The sequence below is a fragment of the Zingiber officinale genome, chromosome 3B (assembly GCF_018446385.1).
Source record: "Zingiber officinale cultivar Zhangliang chromosome 3B, Zo_v1.1, whole genome shotgun sequence".
NCBI lineage: Eukaryota > Viridiplantae > Streptophyta > Magnoliopsida > Zingiberales > Zingiberaceae > Zingiber > Zingiber officinale.
Window position 1 is genome coordinate 108591204 of NC_055991.1, and position 23929 is coordinate 108615132.

Genomic DNA, 23929 nt, shown 5'->3' on the forward strand with positions numbered 1-23929 from the left:
TGACGAATCTTAGGATTCGTTGTAGACTGAATAAAAAAATAAAAACTTACAAATAGAAGTAAAAAAAAATGCGACCAAAATCGATTTCAATCACATTTATTTTTTATTTTTCAATTATGCGATGAATCCATTGATTCATCGCAGAATTAGCTGCATCAATTCCTATATTTTTGCAAGTTTTTGCGACGAATTCGAAATTTGTCGGAGAGTTTGCAATGAATATTAGTTTCGTTGTAAAGTTTACAACTAATAATATTTTTGTTGTAAATTTTTTAATAAATATGGAATTCTTTGCAAATTATGTGATAAATATCAAAATTCATCACTAATTTACAATAAATTTTGTGATAAAATATTATTTATTACTAATTGACAACCAAACTTTTTCATTACTAATTTTGTTACTAATTAGGGATGATTTTTTATTTTATCATAAAATTTATTACAATTTTTCATTCTTAGATTAAAATTTTTTACAATGTTCATTAGAATGTCTAACCATTGAATGATTAGCAGGGCAACAACGTATTATTATCATTGAGGTTTGGATGATTGTTGGATGAAGTAAATTATTGCATATAATAATAAATTTAGAAAAAAGGGTGAACTTTGTTAGATTTGTTGAAGTAATGAAATGAGACTACTGAAATGGAGTGGAGCGTGAGAGAGAGGGCGCAGAAGAAGACAAGGACAGAGAGCACCTGGGCTCAGCAGCGCTGCGCAGGTCATGTAGGCAACACCGTCTGCTTTGCCCATCACAAACATCCATTGCATCATGCAATCCATGCCACCTACTCCTGCATACCAATACAATCTCTCTTTACCACTGACACCACCACCACATCGATACGACGCTCCCCTCCCCTCCCCTCCCCTCCCCTCATTTGATTTGATGTTTGAAGCAATCTCTCTCCTATCTCCTTCACTCTCTGTGCGCGCAATCGCATTGAAGCGATAAAAAGAGGCACTTTTATCTTTACTCCTCCCTCGCCAACACAGCTACAGGTGCAGTGCTACCAGCGGGTGTGAGGCAGGCCAAGCTCGAGCGGCACCAGCAGAGCGCCATAAAAAAATCCAAAACTTTTCCTCTAAAACAGTAGTTTTTTAATCTCTTTGCTATTATTCTGCAAACGAAAAAGCATACGGAAGGAGAAGGGGCAGCAGCACATCGCCGCACTCCCCAGCTTTTGAACTTTAAACGCGCCGCTCCCACCGTAAAGCCACTGGCCGACGAAATCCAGCACGCATCCAGAAGAAAATCGTCTTCTTTCGCCCTTCTTCTTATTCTTGTTCGTCACTGACGCCGTAGCTATGCCCCCTGTGTAGGGAGAAGAGCGGAGAGTGGGGGTTGTCTCTGCTGTGCTGTCGGCGAGGTCTGAGGCGCTACGATGCGTTCCCTTCTGCCTGGGTAAAGGAAGAGGAGTGGTCGCGTGAGTTGCGAGTCGGTGAGCGCCTCTGTTGTGGAAATATTTGATTTTTAGGGTTTTTTTTTCCTTCTGTGAGGGCGGATGGAGATGGAGTTGGTGGAAAGTGGAAAGGAGGCGCGGAAGGGACATCAGGAAGAGGCGGTGATGGATGCTGGAAAGTACGTGAGGTACACGCCGGAGCAAGTGGAGGCGCTTGAGAGGGTCTATAGCGAGTGCCCCAAGCCGAGTTCTCTCAGGCGGCAGCAGCTCATACGGGAGTGCCCCATCCTCTCCCACATCGAACCAAAGCAGATCAAAGTCTGGTTCCAGAACAGAAGGTAAACTTTGAGTGAGGGGGAAAAAAAGTAGTTTTAGGTCGATTTTTTTTCCCTCGTATTGAGTTTTGGCCATGTTATTAGGATAAATTTAGGTTCTTCAAGTCTAGGTTTCGTATAATAGCTCGGAAATGTTTCTCCTTCGTTGTTCTTCCTTTTAAGTTTTAGGCTGGGCTCTTGTGTTAGGACACTGTTACATCTATGTCGAATTTAGCAGAATTAGTGTTGTTTGTACGTTTCGACTCCACTTTTTCTTTGTCCATTCTATCGCAATCAATAAAATCTTAGAAATATGAAAGGAGTTTTATGTGCTGGTGTATGCATAAGGTTTACTTTATTTATCCATTACCTTTCTGAGCAATTCTGGTTCTTTTCTTCTCATACTCGCCCATCAGAGTAGTCTGAGGATTGAATTTTGTTACTTAATGAGGGCATTTCTAGGATGTAGTTCTGCTGCAGATAAATATCTGGAATTTCTTAAGATGACCTGGGGACAAGTTCTTGTTCTTTGTTTGGTGAATTAGTGTATTTTTCTTTGATCATATTTTAAGTGTTGCAAATTTGCTGTTTCTGAAGTTCCAGGTGCTGAAGTTTTGGTATCGGTTTATATTTTGGGTTAAGTTTCTAATATGTATATATGTATTTTGCCAAAAAAAAATTCTGAAAGACATCTAAAGATTCTTGTCAAAAGTTTAGTTTTTTTCTGTAGTTGTTAATTCCTGTCAAAGTTTTGACCATTGAACTGTGGTAGAGGATTGATACTTATCAGCATATAAATAATATGTAATGCATTAATTGTATGTCAAATTTGTAGTATTCACTCTTTTCTTTTGCTAGATGTCGGGAAAAGCAGAGGAAGGAATCCTTTCGGCTCCTAACAGTTAATCGCAAGCTTAGTGCCATGAATAAACTGTTAATGGAAGAAAATGATCGGCTGCAAAAGCAGGTGTCTGAACTTGTTTATCAGAATGGCCATATGCGCCAGCAAGTGCAAAATGTATGTATGCTTAAACTAAGCTTATCATACTTTCTGAAGTGCCTATCACAAAAAAAATGCAATGTTCTTGTTTGAATTATTTTCTTATTGTACTTGTTTTCGTATATACCAATTTTTTCATCTTTTCACTCCATCTAGTACAGGAACTTAATATGTTATCTATCTGTTTCGACTTGGATAGGTAGTTCCTCACAGCTGCTGTTATTTTGGCAATCCATTATGAACAATAATGCAATTTTATGAAATATTTGTCATATTTCAATTCTGAAAACACACACTAAACTCTGTTGTATGAAGTTTTTAATTGATCTTACTATTTGTCACTGAACATTCAGGCATCTGTGACAACAAGAAACACCAGTTGTGAGTCTGTGATTACAAGCGGTCAGTTTCACCATCAGCAAAACTTAACGGCTCAGCCTCCTCAAAGAGATGCTAATAACCCAACCAGGTAACAATAGTGTATTTGTCATAAAGACGAGTTTAGTGTCTAACAATTTGTTGTGTTTGGGGATATTTCTGTTGTAGTCTTCTTGCAATTGCGGAGGAGACCTTGGCAGAGTTCCTGGCAAAAGCTACTGGAACTGCTGTTAATTGGGTTCAGATGGTTGGGATGAAGGTGATCTTCTAGAACTATTTGACCACCTGGTTTTAGCCTAACTTTCTGTGTTCAAGTAGTATGATACTTCTCATTCTCTATAATAGCCTGGTCCGGATTCCATTGGAATTGTTGCTGTTTCTCACAATTCTATTGGAGTTGCAGCTCGAACCTGTGGCCTCGTGAGTCTAGAGCCCACCAGGGTGAGTCATTGCATACTGAATTCTCATTTAGGCGGTTTGCATCCGTTTAACAATAGTGATGTGTGTTTGGGACCTTAGGTTGCAGAGATTCTTAAAGATCGTCCTTCTTGGTATCGTGATTGTCGTTGCCTTGATGTGCTCAGTGTAGTTCCGACTGGTAATGGAGGAAATATTGAGCTTATATACATGCAGGTTTGCTCTTTTCTGATTTGTTCTGACAAGTTGGTCAGTTTGATGATTACATATTTTGGTTGTATTTTATCTCATTTATACAGGCATATGCACCTACTACTTTGGCAGTAGCCAGGGATTTTTGGACACTGAGGTATACCACAGCTCTTGAAGACGGCAGTCTCGTGGTATGGATTTTGCTAAGATATTCATTTAGTTTGAGTGTTGGGTTCTGTGCTTACACGGGTCATTGTACATCGGCATGACACCTTTATTTCAGACCTGTGAGAGGTCATTGACTCCCGCAACTGGTGGTCCGGCTGGGCCATCGGCTCCAAGCTTTGTACGAGGGCAAGTACTTCCCAGTGGTTTTCTAATTCGACCTTGTGATGGTGGTGGTTCGATGATTCACATTGTAGATCATATTGATTTAGATGTGAGTTTTCTTTCTTTTTTTCCCTATATCTTTAGTGAGGTTTACTTCTTTTTTTTATTGGCTATATCTTTCATACTCCAGGCATGCAGTGTACCTGAGGTTCTAAGACCCTTGTATGAATCATCAACATTTCTAGCGCAGAAACTGACCCTTGCTGTAAGCCTTTTTGTTTGTTGTTAATTGCTCGACTCAGCTTCTCCACTACTTGTGCCTTATCCACTTTTTGCAGGCCCTTCGCCACCTAAGACAAATTTCTTTTGAGGCTAGCGCTGACGTTCAGTGTGGGAGTCAACAACCTTCTGTTTTGAGGATTTTGATGCAGAGATTGAACAGGTCATGGATTTCTATTCTGTCGCAGTGTCTTCTCCAACTTCTTCTGTGTGTTTAAAACTAAAAATTCTGGTTTGTATTGATTATTACAGAGGTTTCAATGATGCAGTGAATAGCTTTGCTGATGATGGTTGGTCTTTACTGGGCAGTGATGGTGTTGATGATGTTACCATTGCTGTAGATTCTTCCTTGAATCGAATTATAGGGTCTCATAGTAATTCTTCAGCAATGTTTTCGACCATAGGCAGCGGTATTCTCTGTGCAAAAGCATCAATGTTGCTGCAGGTCTAATCTGAAATTTCCAGAAAGCTCCTTCATTCTGCCATCTTATTTCTTTCAACAGTAATTTGAAATTTTTGCAAACTTGTTTGCTCGTAGAATGTACCACCTGCAATACTGGTTCAATTTTTGAGGGAGCATAGATCAGAATGGGCTGATTGTGCTGTTGATGCTTATTCGGCTGCATCACTAAGAGGTTGTACCTATTCAATCCCTACCGTTAGAGTCAATTCTGGTCTTTTGGGCAATCAGGCAATACTTCCTTTAGCTCACACTATCGAACATGAAGAGGTAATCTTTTTTCTAATGCTCGGAAAAAGTATCCTTATGGTTGGTGATTGCTTCTTTGGATGTTTTTTTTTTTGTTTGTGACTGCAGTCCTTGGAGGTGGTCAAGATCGAGGGTCATTGTTTCAATCAAGACGTCAATTTATCCTCCAGGGATATGACCTTGTTACAGGTTTGTATTGTACGAGCTGTCTTACACTAGAATTGTTTGCTGATTTCTTCTATCCTTTCTATTGCAGCTTTGCAGTGGAATTGAGGAGAATGCTATCGGTGCCTGTGCTCAGCTTGTCTTTGCGCCCATCGATGAATCTTTTACAGATGATGTTCCTTTGCTGCCCTCAGGCTTTCGTGTTATACCACTGGAACCTAAATCAGTTAGTATCATGATGTTAACTATATCTTGAAGAACTTCATAATTGATACTTTTGATTACATCTTCTGCTGGTGTAGATATTGTTTTAATATTTTTATGATTAATTGGATGTGAAAGACAAATGATATCTCATGATTGTTAATGCGAGTAGGACTTTTTCCATTCTTGGATGTCTCATGCTATCTCCAATATTGCTTGTTCTCCTACTTGTTCCTCGATAGGTAAAACAAGTTCTATGTCAAACAACATAGACATGGTTTTGGTATATGATGATGTCAATTGACACTGACCAGGTGTTTCAGTACAATTCGATGCTGAACTACACTAAGTAGGGGGTTGGTTTTAATATTTACGGTGGCATGATACTTGTGCTGAGATTTGATCTGCGGGTTTGTACACGCGTGGATGAGTGGTGTTGATCTGCCTGTTTCAGTGGGGCAATATCATCTGACAATAGATCCGAATCGGCTTGGATTAAGATTGTATTCCATGGGTTTTTGTACACAAATACAAGTGATTTGGATTCAGATGACGTAGTGAGTAATTTGCTCTAACAAAAAAGATCCAATAGTTTAAAAAATAATATTTTATTTTGCTTAGCGCTTCTGTTAATTATCAAAAATAGTTGGCTAATCATTTTTATTTCATGTACTTAAGACTTTACCCGACTTGTAACTAGCTTTGTAAACTGTACTCTTAGGATTCCTCTGCTCCTTCACGAACCCTCGATTTGGCATCCACACTAGAGGGTGGTTCTGGTGCTGCTCCACGGTCCACTAATGAGACTGCTTCAACTGCCTACAATCTGCGATCGGTCCTCACAATAGCCTTCCAGTTCACATTTGAGAATCACCTTCGAGACAATGTAGCAGCAATGGCTCGACAATATGTTAGAAGTGTGGTTTCCTCAGTTCAAAGAGTTGCTATGGCTATTTCTCCAACACCAGGCTTTCAGATTGGATCCAAAATTCTTCCACCTGGCTCTCCTGAAGCTAACACTCTGGCACAATGGATTTTCCGAAGCTACAGGTAATTTTACTCCGCCGTGGCTTATGTTAAAACTGAGAGTTGTTCTTCAATACTTTCATGCTTTGCTGCATTGATCACTGAGATGAAAGAAATGCAATCTTAATACTTGACTGAATTACCGGTGGTCTCTTTTTATCAATTGTTTTAGGGCTCAAACTGGAGCTGCACTCCTTCAGATAGACTCACAAGCTAACGACTCGTTGAAAATGCTTTGGCACTGTTCGGATGCAATCATGTGCTGTTCTTTAAAGGCAAGTTCTTATCATTTTATGAATTGTCTTGTTTTATGGCTGCTTGCCAACCGACACCACAAACGCTCTTCCGATGCTTCAATCACCTTGAATGTAACACCATTTGCAGGCCTCGCCTGTTTTTACCTTCTCAAACCAAGCTGGTCTTGATCTGCTGGAAACCACACTGATAGCACTGCAAGACATTATGCTGGAAAACATCCTAGACGATAGTGCCCGAAAGATGCTTTGCTCGGAGTTCCCAAAGATCATGCAACAGGTGAGTAATAAGCAAGTGAAGCTGTTGCATTCGTGTAATTGTATTTCTGATTTGCCTAAACTTGTTCCGACTGTCTCCCAATTGAAGGGCTTTGCTTATCTACCCGCCGGTGTCTGCCTGTCGAGCATGGGGAGGCCGGTGTCATACGAACAGGCTGTTGCGTGGAAGGTCTTGAATGAAGAGGGTTCAACCCACTGCCTTGCTTTCATGTTTGTGAACTGGTCTTTTGTTTAAGTCCCAATTTCAGTTATTCTAGATCTGTGAGCTTGTAAAAGTGGTTGAAACAACAAAAGTCATGCATCTCATTTTGCTTAAGCCTGAAGTTGGCAAGAACTTGTGTTGCAACATCTACGGATCTATCTAGAAAACAATGTTATGTAATCTTATAGTCCAATTTATCTTGTTATCATTGTTATTTAGGCAAAATCAAAACAGTTCTCAAATTATGTAAATCATTGAAAAGGTTATTTCTTTTTTTAAAAAAGTTAAAAGGTATTTTATTATGTTTATTTTTTTTAAAAAAGGCGTTTTTTACCCTATTTCTTTATTACATTTCACGGGACCGAATCTGCCCCCACTGCTCAACGGCTAGTTTGGGCTGCGTGTTGACGACGTTATATTTCACCGTTTAGCTGCGGCTTATTCCAGGTGAGCCGTGGTGACGCAGTGTACCGTTTCCTTGCCCCCAAACCTGGTCTCGCTCTCTCTTTGTCGATCTCCGTCGATCTGGGATAGCTTGACTTCCTCCGGTCATAGCGACGACGAACCATGAATATCTTCAGGAAGAAGCCTTCCGCCAAAGGTAAGAACCAAGAAAAGACGTCGTCTATGATCTACATTTTATCTCGTCGCACTGGATTTGGGAGGTTTGCCCCTTGATTTCTGATCGACTATGGGTACAATGAGTACAAACTCTCCCACTCTCTCAAATAAAACAAAGATTCTGGCTTTACTTCTTTCTTGTTTCTTCGTTGTTGTTTTTTCCCTTTTTGATTAGTGCCATTTTATTGGTTTAAGCAGTAAGTGCATTGTCGTTTTCCCATATTGTTCGATTAATTTGGATGATAATCTTTGGAATTGTTGTTGTTGTTTTTTTTTTGTTTCCTTGTAGATGCTCTAAGGACGAGCAAAAGAGAAATGGGAGTTGCGACACGAGGTACGAACTTCGCTTGCTGGTATGTTTAGGGTTTTATTATGATAGGTAGTGAGGATCGCTTTAATACTAAGGACAAAGACACAGTTTTTTACCTTGTGCATAAATTTTCAATTGGGGTGGTATTTAGTATGTGATTCGGTTTCAGACAAATGACCATTGATTTGGTTTATAATTAGGAGACTAAAAGTTAATTATCAAATTTTTGGTCAAGGAGTAATTATCATTAGAAGGTGATTTCAAATCACCACTGTGGCTGAATCATCCTGAATTAGAGTGATTAAATCACTATTAAATCACTTTTAATGATGTGTTTATTTGGGCGGAAATAGAGGAAAAAGAAATGAAATAAAATTATCAATTTCTCCCTTTCACTTAGAAGGAAAATTAAGACGTGAAAGGAATTTAACTACATTCTATTTTTGTCCAAATCATCAGAAATGAAGAGAACTGGAATTTGTGAATTTTTTTTTATAGATGACAAATAAGCATGCGACATTAGTTTCCTCTTTTCAATTCTGTTGAGGTAAACATGATGAAGTAAAATGAGTGAATACATTCTTTTCTCTCCTATTGCCCCTCACTTAAATCACTTCCTTACTCTCCTACTTCTTCCCTCCATGTTAACAAAAACATTGGTTGTGTTCAAAATATTGTGACAGACCTATCTTCAATTATGGCAATAATCAATGGCGTAGCCAGGATTTTCAATTAGGGGGCGAATTCAATAAATTAAAAAAATTAATACAACACAAAATGTATAATAAAAGTTATATATTAACTTCATATGTTTTACAATAACATTTTATGAGATTTCTACTTTGAAAATGTTGAATAATAACTTCATTATAAATTGTATCAAACACATCTCGCTCAATATATGATACCAAACAATTATTTACCATATCATCTCTTAACTGATTATGAAGTGAGGTTTTGATTTTTTTCATTGTTAAAAACACACTTTCTCTAGAGTTGTAGTTGCAATAGGTAATAGCAATGCTAACTTCAAAAATAAATATACCAAAGGATACAATCGATATTTCGTCAATTGAATCATCCTCTTAGTAAGCTTGAATCCGCGCAACCTCAGAGAATTGATTACTACTTCGCATGTTAAAATAAAGTTATCAAGTCGGTGCTCAAGATGCATTAACTCCATCGTGGAGTAATCGAATGGATAAAATTGAACAAACTGAAACAATTTTTTTGTATCAGAGAATGAATTTGATGGATCAAGACAAGTCATACATAACAACTCCATGTTCACCTATTAAACCGACTATTAACTTTTGATGTTGCAAATCTATCATTTCATAAAACGTTTTAACGTGATAATAATGAAGATTTGTCCTTCCTTTAATATTTCGTCATGATCTCCGTGCTAACAAGTCTTCCATTTGCAGGGTGACTACCTCATATTTAACACAAAATAAAGAAACTTCATTCAGTAGCAAATCCCAACCATCATCTCTCATGGTTTGCAATTGATGTTTGCTTGATCTTACAAGAATCATGACATTTATGATATCTTGATCTTTTCTTTGCAAAGCTTGCAACAAATCATTCGTGACTCCTAAGATATTTTTCATTAAGTGCATCTGAAATATGAATTCATATTTTCCATCAATTCCAATAGATTATTTGCTTGCACCCTTTGCTTGTGATCTTTTCCTCCTCTTCAACAATTAAAAGGACATCAATAAACAAAGGATACAAGCATATCAAACTCAACAATGTTTTATAATATGAACTTCAATGTGTACTCCCACCTCTTTTCAATGTCTTCTCTTGATTCATACTTCGTTCACCATTGCAAATTCCTTCAATAATTTTTTCAAATTGTTTCTCACTAAGTATGTTTAGTTGCTTGCATGACGTTCTAACAATATTGTTTAACTGTGCAACCATATCAACAAAAGTAGAAATCCTAATATGATTTTCAGCAAAAACTACAATTGTAAGTTGCAGTTGATGAGCAAAACAATGAACATAATAAGCTAACTTGTTCTCACAAAAAAAATAAAATAAAAGGAAGGTCGTTGCTTTTGAGAAAAATAGAAAAGAGAAGATAAGGAGGAAGAAGCAAAAGAGGAGAGCTTTACCTACTTTGTTAGCAACCTCGACTATCTTCGGTGAGCTCGACTATGACACAAAGAGAGTAAGGCAAGGCAAAACAAGGCTATTCTTGCGGTGCCAACAAAATCTTAGAAAACACGAGAAGAGGAAGAAGATGTGAGGATTACTCTTGTTGCTGGAAGAGGGCAGTAGCTAATGTTGCATTTCTTGCTTGCTGGAGAAGAGAAATGAGAAAAAAAGAGGACTCTTGTGCTTGAGAAGAGGAGAGGAAAAAACTACAGGTTTACTCCCATTGGAGAAGAGATGGGGAAGAAGAGGAAGGGAAAAATAAAAAAGAGGGAAGGGCGAAATGGCGGTGGACTACGACATGGCGGAGGATGTTGTGTGCATAAAGAGAAAAGGGAGAAAAAAAAAGGAAAGAGAAAGTTTCCTCAAAAATACCCTAATTCGTTTTAAACCGATCGAACCCGTTTAAACCTTAAACTTGGTTCGATCATAACTTGGCCAAATCAACTCCAAATCAACAGGTAATCCTTGTCTCCGTGCCTACTCGTTGGATTTAGTTTGAAATCAATTTGATTTTAATTTAGCGCTATCACTTTGTGTTCTACGATTTAGTTCATCTTTTTATTATTATATATTTTATTTTTAAAATTCAATACTTAACATTCTAAGTTGCAATATTTCCTCATAAAAGTGGTACTAATGGATAGCTTAGGTCGAGGATTTTCCAAATATATGGTTAATTTTAATTTCCAGCGACGAACGGTAGTGAATCAGCAAGTTAAAGTGGTGGTGAGGGTTTGATATTATTTTCTTTTAAATCTCAAATGTCAAAAACTCTCCAAATCTTATGCCAACTCAACAAACTAAGGATGCCAATGCCAATTGCTCTACTCTTTCCGGAAGATAAATATTGATTATGAAAAATATATCCTACACAATTTTAGAGGAAAATTGATCACTTCATTTACACTTATGGATTACGAGCTTCTATATAAACTTTAGATACGTGACTTAGATTCTGTAAGACTTTCCAAAGACATTGGGCAATATTTATAGCCCATGCCCTTGAAAAAGAAACTTTTGTTATATGTACATTCAAGAGTTCTCCACTGGAATGACTAAACTTAAAAATCAAACCAGACAGACATTTAATCAAATAGATGTCCATGAAATAAATGGTCTTCAACTAGAAATCGAAGAGTATCCTTCCTATCCGGATCTTGAATAGACAACACGTAGTGAATCAGCAGACTAACTAAAACATTGGCGTGCTTCAGTCCAAGGTTGTGATTGACTATGAGACCGATATGATGATCCTTGAAACTATCTCCTAGTCGGAGAAACATCTACGAGATATGAGTACTAGATTTTTCCCATTCAACTTCACTACCTATTACAAGAACTATATCATCATTACGGAATAATGGATTGGCAAGAATTGGTTAGTTCACTCAATCCAGAGTCACTAGCTCACATGCTCAATCCATAGATTCTGTTGTTGAACAAGATCTTGACAATATAATGGAACCATAATAGAAACGTAAGCGTTGACGTCACTACTACATAAAATGTCAGTCATGATAAAGCAAATATTACTTATTAGTAACAGCTAAAAAGAAATGCTCATACTCAATGGATACTTTACTTTATTCCCCACTCAACTTTACTTCCCACTGAACTTACTTTATTCTCTACTCAACATTCTGAATGAACACCTCATCCTTCACTCAACTACTTTATGAAGAAGCAAAGTAAGAAAGCCTCTCTATAAATAACTTGAAGCAAGAAGCAGATAGAGAAGAAAGAAGCAAGTGTGTGCCGATGCAAGTGTGTATGAGTGTTTGTGAGCAAGAGTTCCTTCTATAATTTCCTATAGTAAGTCTTTCCTTCTGTAATTTTATACTATAAGTTTCTTTCTATATTATCTTATGTGTGTACTTTACAATAAAGTTTGAATATATAAGTTTTATATGGCAGCGTAAGACTTTTTCTAGGTTAGAGCAAGGCTCTGTTTTCTTCTTGATCTGAGTCTTAAGAACCTATGAACCACAAATGAATGACTTCTAGTACAATTGACTGTTTGAGAAACTAGACTGTCTAGATCTAGCTTGGTGGACCACAACAGAGCCTTGCTTTGACTAAAAAAGTCTTACGCTGCCATATAAAACTTATGTATTCAAACTTCTTAGTAAAGTACACACATAAGATAATACAGAAAGAAACTTACCATAGGAAATTATAGAAGGAAAGATTTATAGTAGAAAATTACAGAAATAACTCTTGCTCACAAACATTCATACACACTTGCACTGACACACACTTGCTTCTTTCTTCTTTATCGGCTTTTCGCTTCAGGTTATTTATAGAGGGGCTTTCTTACTTTGTTTGTTCATAAAGTAGTTGAGTGGAGGATGAGATGTCCATTCAGAAGGTTGAGTGGAGAATAAAGTAAGCTGGGTGGGAAATAAAGTTGAGTGAGAAATAAAGTGCCCACTGAGTATGAACATTTCTTTTTAGCTGTTGTTGATAAGTAATGATTGCTTTGTCATGACTGACGTTTTATGTAGTAGTGACATCAGCGTTTACGTTTCTGTTATGGTTCCATCATATTGTCAAGATTATGTTCAACAAAAGAATCTAAGGATGGAGCCGGTGAGCTAGTAGCTCTTGGCTTGAGTGGCTAAGTTTCTTGCCAATCCACTATTCAGTTTTCTTCTTGTAATGATGATATAGTGTCTTTGTACAGGGTAGTGAAGTTGAATGGGAAAAATCTAGTACCTATATCTCGAGGCTAGTAGATTTTCTCCGGATAAGAGATAGTTTGAGGGATCATCATGTCGGTCCCATAACCGATCACCATCTTGGACTGAAGCACGCCAATGTTTCAGTGGGTCTGGTGGTTCACTAAGTGTTGTCCATTCAAGATCCGGATCGGAAGGATATTTTTCGATTTCTAGTTGGAGACCATTTATTTCATCGACATCTATTCTGATTAAATGTCTAGCTGCCTTAATTTTTAAATCTAGTCATTCTGATGGAGAGCTCTAGAATGTATAGATTCCAATATTGCCAGTGTCTTTGCATTTGACAGAACTTATTCAAAATTTATATAGAAGCCCGTAATCCGTAATCCATAAGTGTAAATGGAGTGATCAATTTCCTCTAAAATTGTGCAGGATATATTTTTCATAAGCAATATTTGTCTTCTGGAAAGAGTAAAGCAATTGGCATTGGCACCAAAAGTTTGTTGAGTTGGTACAAGATTTAGGGAGTTTTTGACATTTTAGTTCGTAACTAAATTCTGCTTCATAGACTATTGTTATGCCTTTTAGGGGACTTGTATGAAGTATTTTCAGTAGCTCGCATAAGTCTAAAAAGGTTTAGAAAGTTAACTTTTCAACCATGCTACGTATGTATGTGGAAATATCTTCTGGAATAGTATTGGGTAATCTTGTCTTGTTTGGAGTTCAACGAAAGTTAAGTAAGAAGGCCTATGAGTGTGGTCTGATGGCTGTATTTTCAATTTTTTAGACCGACAACTAGTTGCTTGTAAGTCTTTGCAGTCTTAAGTAATGTATAAAGAAATTAGGGACTACTTTTGTCCTAACGGAAGTAAATGCATCATCCAATGAGTAGAAACCTTTGTAAGAAGGTTCTTCGCATCCTTGGATGATGCTTTTTTACTTCTTCCCATTCAGAATACACTCGTGCTTGGGTACCAAAAAATACTGCATAGCAAGAATATTCTTGTTGTCCAGTTTTTGTGCCATTGTTAAGAAGTAATTAGACAAAGCTTTGATTATAACAATCTTGTAGTTGAAGCTTCCCGGTATTGTAGGAATATTCATATAGAATCGAGTTTTTCTCTTGGGGCAAAATGAAATTAATCCTCATGTCTTATAAATTGTTGAAGTTCCTGATTACTAAACTTCATTGTTTTAATGGGAAAGGTTCTCACCTTCTTTTGTTGATCCATAAGCCTATAATACCTCGTAAAGGTTAATGTAAAAGTCTCAATAAAGCATAATATGCCCTTAAAAAAAAATTAATGTCAAACCCTCACTGCCACTTTGACCAGCCAATTCACCATCGTTCGTCGTCATAAAATTGAAATTGACCACACATATTTGGAAAGCTCTTGACCCAAGCTATCCATTGGCACTATTTTTACAAGGAAATATTGTGACTTGGAGTGTTACGTATTGAATTTTAAAAATAAAATATATAATAATAAATAGATGAACTAAATCATAGAACATGAAGTGAGGGTGCTAAATTAAAATCGGATCGGGTTTGAACTAAATCCAATGGATAGGAGCGGAGATAAGGATTAAGGGTTGATGCATTATACTTGTGAAATATAAAAAAGGGCAGCCCGGTGCACGAAGCTCCCGCCATGCGGGGTCCCGGAGAAGGATCCATTGCATCCAGCCTTACCCTGCTTTTTGCAAGAGGCTGTTTTTAGGATTCGAACCCGTGACCTTTTGGTCACATGAGAACAACTTTACCGTTGCGCCAAGGCTCCTCTTCGTTATACTTGTGAAATATAATTTTTTGAAATTATTATGTGTAGTTGTGAAGTAAAATGCAAAGTTTGAGACTTTAGAAAATTTCGTATGCTATTTGTTTCTAAGTTGTTGTAAAAATTAGGTGATAATGTTTCTAAAATATTATAAAAAGCAGCCCGGTGCATGAAGTTTCCACCATGCGGAGTCCCGGGGAAAGATCCATTGTACACAGCCTTACTCTGCTTTTTGCAAGAGGTTGTTTCTAGGATTCGAACTCGTGATCTTTTGGTCACATGGCAACAACTTTACCGTTGCGCCAAGGGTCCTCTTCGTTTCTAAAATATTATGTTAATGGTAAATTAGGTGAAATAGCAATGTTGAGATATTTTAAGATGTGAGATGAACCAACTTCAAACACGACATCTCCCCTTCCACCACCTCCTCATCCATCACCACCTCCAAATGTTGACTCGAATGAGTATCCTAGTGATCCTTGACTCAGAAAGCACATCCTCAAGTATAATGGGAATGAAAAGGAGATTGTTCGGCATTACTATTTGCAAAAAGGGCTGTTTCAACTTAAAAATCATGAATTTCCTTGATGCTCTTGTCCAAAGGAGAAATAAAAATTTTGAGTTATATGGTTCAGTAATCCATCTTAGAGATTATAGCATTTCAAAAGACGCGGTCTTCTGTCTCTATTGCTATTTATTCAAAGTTGATCATGGTAGTCAAAGTGGTGGTGATTTTTTTTTTTGTTACCGAGGGATTTAAAAATTAGAGAAAAAAATAAAAATTTCATGAACATATCGGAAATCATAGCATTGTAGCAAAAGGTGATTATGCTCATCTCAGGCGCCCCTCACAACTTGTCCCCAAGTTATATGAAGGGAGATAAATCACGGGGTCAGTTTATAGTTGAGTGGCTAGGGGTGGGAGGAATTTTTTCCCTGTGGACTTGCTCTTACGGGAATTGATCCCTTTCCCGTTGTAGTAAATCTGTCACTCTTTAACCAATTGGGCACCCCGGACAATATTGAAAATCATAGCAGCATTCATAGCAGGAATATGATGGCGACTTATGATTTAATGAATCAAAAACATTATATTGAAACTTGTTTGGTCAATTAGTCAAGTTAGGTAGTTGTTGATTATTGTGTTCATTTGATAGTATCAATTGATTGCATACGATTTCTTGTGTGTCAAGGATTACCATTTCGTGGTCATGATGAATCCACAAATTCATGGTAATTTTTTTAAACTGTTAAGATTTCTTATCGACCATAATGAGGATATCAATAGAGCTGGGTTTGTAGATGAAAGGGGAAATATTGTTGAACATTTTTTAGGCATTGTATATGTAAGCGACACTACTATTTTATCATTTAAGACTGCTATTGATTCTTTATTGTGCCAACATGGGTTATCTATGTCTAATTTTGTGGGGGTGGGGGTAAGGATACGATGGAGCTAGCAATATGAGAGGAAAAATCAATGGCTTATGTTCATTGTTTTGCTTATCAATTGCAACTTATACTTGTAGCTATTGCTAACAATTACATGAGGATTTCTACTTTTGTTGACGTGGTTGAATAGTTGAACAATATTATTGGAGCGTCATGCAAGGGAAGATATACTTTGTGAGAAACAATTTGACAAAGTTATTGAGGGAATTTGCAATGGTGATATCTTCACGGGGGGGTGGTAAGGATACGATGAAGCTAGCAATATGAGAGGAAAAATCAATAGCTTAAAAAACTTAATTATGTTTATTGTTTTGCTCATCAATTGCAACTTATACTTGTAGCTATTGCTAACAATTACATGAGGATTTCTACTTTTGTTGACGTGGTTGAATAGTTGAACAATATTTGTTGACGTGGTTGAATAGTTGAACAATATTATTGGAGCGTCATGCAAGGGAAGATATACTTTGTGAGAAACAATTTGACAAAGTTATTGAGGGAATTTGCAATGGTGATATCTTCACGGGGGGGTGGTAAGGATACGATGAAGCTAGCAATATGAGAGGAAAAATCAATAGCTTAAAAAACTTAATTATGTTTATTGTTTTGCTCATCAATTGCAACTTATACTTGTAGCTATTGCTAACAATTACATGAGGATTTCTACTTTTGTTGACGTGGTTGAATAGTTGAACAATATTGTTGGAGCGTCATGCAAGGGAAGATATACTTTGTGAGAAACAATTTGACAAAGTTATTGAGGGAGTTTGCAATGGTGATATCTTCACTAGATGAGCTATGAAGCTCGAGAAGACATTGAAAAGAGTTCGGAATGTACATTGGAGTTCATATTATAATGCACGTTGGAATTGATAGGAAAATATGAATTCATATTTCAGATACACTTAATGAAGAATGTCTTGAGAGTCACGAATGATTTGTCACAAGCTTTGTAAAGAAAAGATCAAAACATCATAAATGTCATGACTCTTAATATCCTTGACCCCTCCATTAATCTGCAACCGAATGCCCAAATCAAAAGAATAGCTGCCCCCCTTAATAAAATATCCTCCAAAGACCCCCACCCCAATTAATTTGTAGCCGAATGTTTGAATCAAAAGGAATTGTTTTTCTTTATAGATGCTCTTTATCGGTAGTCTTCATCATTTTTCTTATGTGATATTTTTTTATAAATGTATTTGTGATATCTTGCTCTTTGCCCCACCATCCCACTCTCTCCTAAAAAAATTTCTGGATCTATCCCTGCCTCCGCACATGGAAGACTTGTTCGTTTTTCATGGGAGATCATGATGAAATATTGAAGGAAGGACAAATCTTCACTATTATCACATTGAAACATTTTATGAAGTGATATATTTGCAACTTCAAGAGTTGAACAGTCACTTTAACGAGGTGAACACATAGTTGTTGTTATGTATGACTTGTCTTGATCTATCAAATTTATTCTTATGTATGATAAGAGAAAATTATTTCTGTTTGCTTAGTTTTATTCATCCGATTTCTCCCCGATGGAGCTAATGCATCTTGAGCACCAACTTGATAACTTTATTTTTGACATGCGAAGTAGCAATCAATTCTCTGAGGTTGTGGAGATTAGCAGATTAGCGAGCTTGCTAAAAGGATGGTTTAATTGAAGAAACATCGATTGTATCCTTTGGTATATTTACTTTTGAAGTTAGCATTGCTATTACTCATTGCAACTGCAATCGTTGAGAGAGTGCTTTTAGCAATGAAAATAATCAAAACCTCACTTCGTAATCTGTTGAGAGAGTAAATGATTTTTTGGTATCATATATTGAGCGAGATGTGTTTGATACAGTTGATAATGAAGCTATTATTTAGCATTTTCAAAACATGAAATCTCGGAAAGTGTTATGGAAAAACATGTGAAGTTAATTTATGACTCTTATTAGACATTTTGGGTTGTATTAATTTTTTTAATTTATTGAATTCCGCCCCGGTTGAAAATCTGGGCTATGCCACTACAATCATCCTTGATTCTATGTCACCTTGTGATTCTATAACTTGAGCCAAACAGAATACAATATATTGTCTTGTCTCTGCTAACGCAGAAACTGAGTGTCAGAGGCTAATTACCAGGTCTTAATCAGATGGACATGACTATAATTTTGGACATGACTAGATTTTCAACTACTGACCATCTATCTTGGCTTCAGGTGTAGAAAGAGAGATAGCTTCATTGCAGCTGGAGGTCAGTTTGTGCAAGCAACCATATTAATAATCTCTAAATTTTATGTCCTTAATTCTTTTTCTGAAAAAAAGGTCCATTACAGGAGAAGAAATTGGTTGCAGAGATCAAGAAGACTGCACAAACTGGGAATGAAGCAAGTTTCTTTCGTGTTTTTCTGCTTCTTTGCAATTTAGATTGATTTCTTCTTACTGTTCATGTCACATTAAACTTTAATATTCTCCATTTGGCCATTCTTATTAGTTTTGATCTCAAGACACTTCATCATATTCTGTAGTCAAATGCCACATAATAACATTGTCCGACTATTAATCATAAAAAATGAGGATTGGATGCCACCACTTAGCAGTACATGTATAACTTTACAGGCTGCCACTCGTATCTTAGCTCGCCAACTTGTTCGACTGAGACAGCAAATCACTAACCTGCAGGGAACCCGTGCCCAAATAAGAGGCATAGCCACTCATACCCAAGTTAGTAGTTATCAATCAGCCATTGTACACAATGATATGATGGTATGGAAAAACTAAAACCTTTATTGTTTTCCAGGCAATGTATGCTAGTACTTCAATTTCCACAGGAATGAAAGGTGCAAGCAAGGCCATGGCAGCTATGAACAAGGTAATATTAAAATAAATGTTCATCCTGTCAAAAATACATTCCTATTTGAGACATTAGCTAACAGCATTAGTATTCATAGCAAACAGTACCAGTGTTCTTACTTGTTGGGTTGTACTGTTTCAGCAAATGCAACCAGCAAAGCAGGTAAAAGTAATGAGAGAGTTTCAGAAGCAATCAACACAGTTGGATATGACGGTAACACAAGCAACTACACTTTTAATACACCTTTTCATCAGAAGCTTGTTGTTAACTAGATGTTGTTTTGATCTTTGTTAAAGTTTTGAACATTTAGTTCTCAAGATTGTGTTATGGAATCATATTGAATAGGCCTCACATTCTTTAATAGCCACACGTAACTGCTGATTTTTCAGTTCTCAAGATTTAGTTCATTGGTTTGGATGATTTTTCAGGCATGGTTGCTTACCCCTGTTCCCTTTACAATTTTTATCAAACAACTATTTTTTATGCCTTGTACATTATTGTGGAAATTTCTATTTGTAATATTTTCTGAGCTAAACCATATTTTGTTCTGTGAATCTAATTCTTTTGCCAAATTTTGACTGAAAATCTAAAAGGAGAAATTATTTGGTAAAATCTTCTTCCATAGACATCAATCCTGGATGTTATAGTACTTCAAACTCGACTATTGCTTTGCTCAAATCATAAATAGCAGGATAATGAGCCTTTTTAGGTCTGACATACTATTATTTGCGATGCTTTCTCTTTTCTCTTGTTCAAAATCTTCTCCAGAGTACATAATTTTATAAGAGAAGCATCCCTTCACAATTTCTTTTCATTTGATATTCATGCTTTGGGGGGCTTATTATTCAACAGGGAGATCTTAGTGAGAATGTCATAATAGGATGAAGAGTGGATGTTTAAAATGGATAGGAATTTTTTTTGAGTGTTGGGTAATTGTCATATGTAATGTATTCTAACAAAACATATATGTGTAATATTTGTACTACCAATCACATTCTATTGGTGAATGTATTGAGCAATCAGAAGAGAATTTGTAAAAAAATGCTAATATAAATTATAATCTTATTCAGCTCTAATAGATGAAATAATTTAGAAGATATTTACATGTTCAAAGATGCCAATAGATTTTATAGTTAACAAATTGAATTAATTGGAGTTGGAATTCTGAAAGGTAGAAGGAGATTATTCAGATTCTATTTCATGGAATTAGAAGTAAATTGAAAGATTTTAATATCCTTATCTGCTTAGAGTTTGACAGGATGACATCTATTAGCATAGCCCCAATAGCTGCACACACGGCTTGTTATTCTTGCTGTGTTGATCCTTCTAGGAGTGTGTAGCCCATCACATTTTCTGAAGCAGATTATAGTTCCAATTGTAGTTGATCTAGTACTTAAACAATTTACTTACATTGTCATTAAGTACTTAAAGACTAGGTTTTAAAAGAGAATCCATTTTTCTATGTATGTTGTATCTTAATCTTCCACGATCAGTAGTTACCTGTGGACCCTCCTTCAGTTAAATTTTGGGTAATTTTGATCTCCAAGTTTTGTTTATGAGTATTCTAACCAAATATTTTAATCCTAGTTAAGATGGAGGGTTATGATGAATACTGGCTTAGTCAATAGTAAAGCGTTTAGTAGATATTGTATTTGTTAAGACTTTATTAGTAACAACAGCAGAGGTTGCTACTTGTTTATATTGCAAGGACTAATCGTGGGAGGCCTTTATATTTTGTCATCTTGGACTCAGAACTTTGATTCTTTCATTCATAATATTTCATTGCAGTAAGTTCTCATCTAGATATTTGTATGTCTCAACTAGTTGGAGATAAGAGAGTTGCACAACTTTTTCCTCCATCATCAAGATCTATCTATTGGATTCACCATAAACAACCAAACTAAGACCCATCATTTCTATTTAGTGATTTATAATGACTTTCTATGTAGTTAGGTGAACTTAAATACAATGTCTATCCCAATGATTAATGAAATCTGTGTTTATTGTCCACAAATATGCACTGAGAAACATAAATATGTTCTCATTATGAAGATTGAGATGATGTCGGAGGCCATAGATGAAACGTTGGATAAAGATGAAGCAGAGGAGGAAACAGAAGAACTCACAAACCAGGTAAGCTTATATATTTTACAGTGTTAGCATCATGAACTATAGTAGCTGTGAGATCTATTATTGCAGCTAGCAAAAAGTTTCAGTTAAATTTTCTGCCATGAAATTATTTTAATCTCAAATTTCTCGTTTTATTCATTAGGTGCTTGATGAAATTGGTGTTGACGTTGCTTCTCAGGTAGCCCTTCTATTTTGTCCCTATGACATTTGCCCTTGCAGATTCTTTAGATTAGAAAGTGATGATGAGATAACTCATTCTTATCTCTAAACTGCTTTTTGCAGTTGTCTTCGGCTCCTAAAGGTCGGATTGCAGTTAATAATAAGAAAGTTGATACTGCCTCGAGGTATGAAAGCTTTTCTAGTCATCAATATGCTCATACATTTTTGCTAGTTTAAATTCTTGCATTCTGAGCTCGGACAACTGCTTCACAGGCATGTCGCTCCAGAGAAACCCGAAGTTGATGAACTAGAGAAGCGGTTGGCATCTCTCCGGCGCATCTGAATCGCCAACTTGGAATAGCTCTAATAAGGCTTTTGGCAAGAACTATCATCCTATCGTTATGTGAAGATTGTTTACTTGTAAGGCATATCTATTATTAGATATAAATCCTATCAAGAGAACTCTATGAAGGGTGTTCATGAGCAACTCTATCGTCTCCCGTATTTAACATTGTAATATATTATTCTCTTATTGTGTATCGATCATGTGATGGGTAGAAAAAACCTTGTATGGGTTCTGAAAATATTTTTAATTTTAAAAAATAAACTACAGCTATTGGACATTGGAAAAAAATAAATAAATGTCACTCAACCATTCAATTTTAATAAATTAAAATATAGCAAAGCAAAAAGATCAATATTAAATATTTATTTTAGTTCTTTTCAATGTGATCCTTTGTAACTGTATTTCTTAATCTATCGTAAACGCACGCCGCCGCTTCGTCGCAGACATCAATTACTGGAATCAATCTTGATTTCTCATTGCATGTTTTGTGTGGAAGATGTCAGTCTGTCTGCTAGGTTTTCTGAGTGATTTCTTCTTTTTAATTTTCGGAGTTAATTTGCTAGATTGTTCTTCTAAAGTCCGATTTGCGTCGGATTTTGCCCGATTTTTCTACCTGAAAATTTAATTGGATTGACGTTAAATATGTTTCCCCTTTGCAACTCCGTTCTCTTTTGATTAAGTTTGGTTGAACTCGATCCTGTCGTTTTCTCCAGAAAAATTCTTTTTTTTTTCCTTCCGTTTTTATAATTTTTTTTTCTTTTTGGTTTCGATATACAATCATTTCGGGTATTAAGTACTGAGACAGACGTTCTGATTTATTGGGTTATCCACCTTAAATCACCGATCATTTGATGCGTTCTTTATGATTACTACAGTCTTGCAGAGCCAATCTGTCAGCCGATTCTAAAAACATTTGATTTTATTTAAAATTATTAAATTTAGTTAAATTTGAACATGTTCAATAATTTTTTTTTTAAACAATTTATCATAATATCTTCTTCACGCAGATTTGTCCCTTCAGGATGGTCATTATGAGGTCTAGATTTAAATTTTGATATAATTAAGATAAATATTTTTTTCATGTGTCTTTTACTATTCTAAAGACTAGTAGTTATCCATAATTTACTTTCTCCGTATTACTATTAGGATAAATTAGCATAGATACTAGGAGCGAACGTAATCATCTTTTATCATCTTGTTCGCGCCTCCCATTATCTGCTTTATCAATTTTTTCCGATTATGCCCGTGATTTTTATTTAATTTTATTATATATTTATAATACTTATTATGTTATCCAATAAATAAAAATTAAAATATAACATTAATTGGGTTAACGAGTTAATAGGTTATCTCTTTCATAACCTTAATCTTTTCACAATAGTAGTAAAAAATGAAATATGTTACCCTAATAGTCTCATAGGGTCGACCCCACAATCATATATAAAGAGGTTGTTAGAGTCAATTTGTAGCTAGGGGGTGAATAGCTCGTTCCGCTCGTTGTCTTGCTTCGTGATGATGATATGCAACGGAATGAAACACAAAACACACTTACAACGCTAATACGAAAAATTTACTTGGTATCTATCTCAAGATGAGGCGACTAATCCAAGGATCCACACACACGAGCTCTCTCTACTAAGAAAAACATTCCTTCTCGATATTACCGGAGGTGGAGAAATCTCTTACAACACCCACATAAGCACACTACTCAACGCAAGAAGAAAAATACAAATAATACAAATGAAACCCTTCTTCTTGCTCTCTTGTTGCTTGTAGATGCCTCTTGAACACTAGAAGTGCAACAACACTTGTCTCCAAGAGCTTCCAAGACACGGCGGAGAGTGGTCGGAGAAATTGTGCAAAGATCAGGAGAACACTTGCGAAGAAGAAAGCGTGCAACGACTTTATACTTAGTGCTTTTAGGGCTCCCAATTGATTGAGCTTGCTCCCAATCGATTGCCGCGTCAGATCCCAACGATCTTAGCCGTCCAAAGCCTACAACCTGTACAACGGTCATATCCCAATTGATTGACCAATCGATTGAGGAGGCTTGAATTGATCAACTGATTGATTTAGCGCGCCTTTGTGCGCTTGCTTCCTCTTGATAATCTTAGCTCTAATCGATCGACCGATCGATTGGTGGTGCCCAATCGATCAGCTGATCGATTGGGGATGCTTCTGTGCTTGCGATTCAAGCTCCAAATCGATCGGCTGATCGATTTGGCTACTGTTTATCGCATCACTCTCCCAATCGATCGGCTAATCAATTGAGCTTTGGTTCAATCGATCGACTGA

General features: G+C 36.4%; 2 protein-coding genes across 2 annotated transcripts; both read left to right on the forward strand.

Annotated features, from left to right (window-relative positions):
• Positions 1–875: 875 nt before the first annotated feature.
• Positions 876–7360, forward strand: LOC121967259 (homeobox-leucine zipper protein HOX32-like). The gene is made up of 18 exons (XM_042517363.1): positions 876–1744; positions 2579–2738; positions 3074–3189; positions 3267–3357; positions 3444–3539; positions 3618–3731; positions 3815–3898; positions 3991–4146; positions 4228–4302; positions 4376–4479; positions 4569–4761; positions 4855–5046; positions 5134–5214; positions 5282–5416; positions 6116–6444; positions 6593–6695; positions 6805–6954; positions 7042–7360. The coding sequence occupies exons 1-18, from the start codon at positions 1509–1511 to the stop codon at positions 7186–7188; spliced, it is 2562 nt and encodes an 853-aa protein (XP_042373297.1). The 5' UTR covers positions 876–1508; the 3' UTR covers positions 7189–7360.
• Positions 7361–7568: 208 nt separating this feature from the next.
• Positions 7569–21900, forward strand: LOC121967260 (vacuolar protein sorting-associated protein 2 homolog 2-like). Its single transcript, XM_042517364.1, has 11 exons — positions 7569–7756; positions 8066–8110; positions 18365–18399; positions 18482–18532; positions 18765–18869; positions 18946–19017; positions 19141–19212; positions 21052–21132; positions 21272–21307; positions 21412–21473; positions 21562–21900. Exons 1-11 carry the CDS (start codon positions 7723–7725, stop codon positions 21629–21631), a joined length of 663 nt encoding a protein of 220 aa, XP_042373298.1. The 5' UTR covers positions 7569–7722; the 3' UTR covers positions 21632–21900.
• The last annotated feature ends 2029 nt before the right edge of the window (positions 21901–23929 follow it).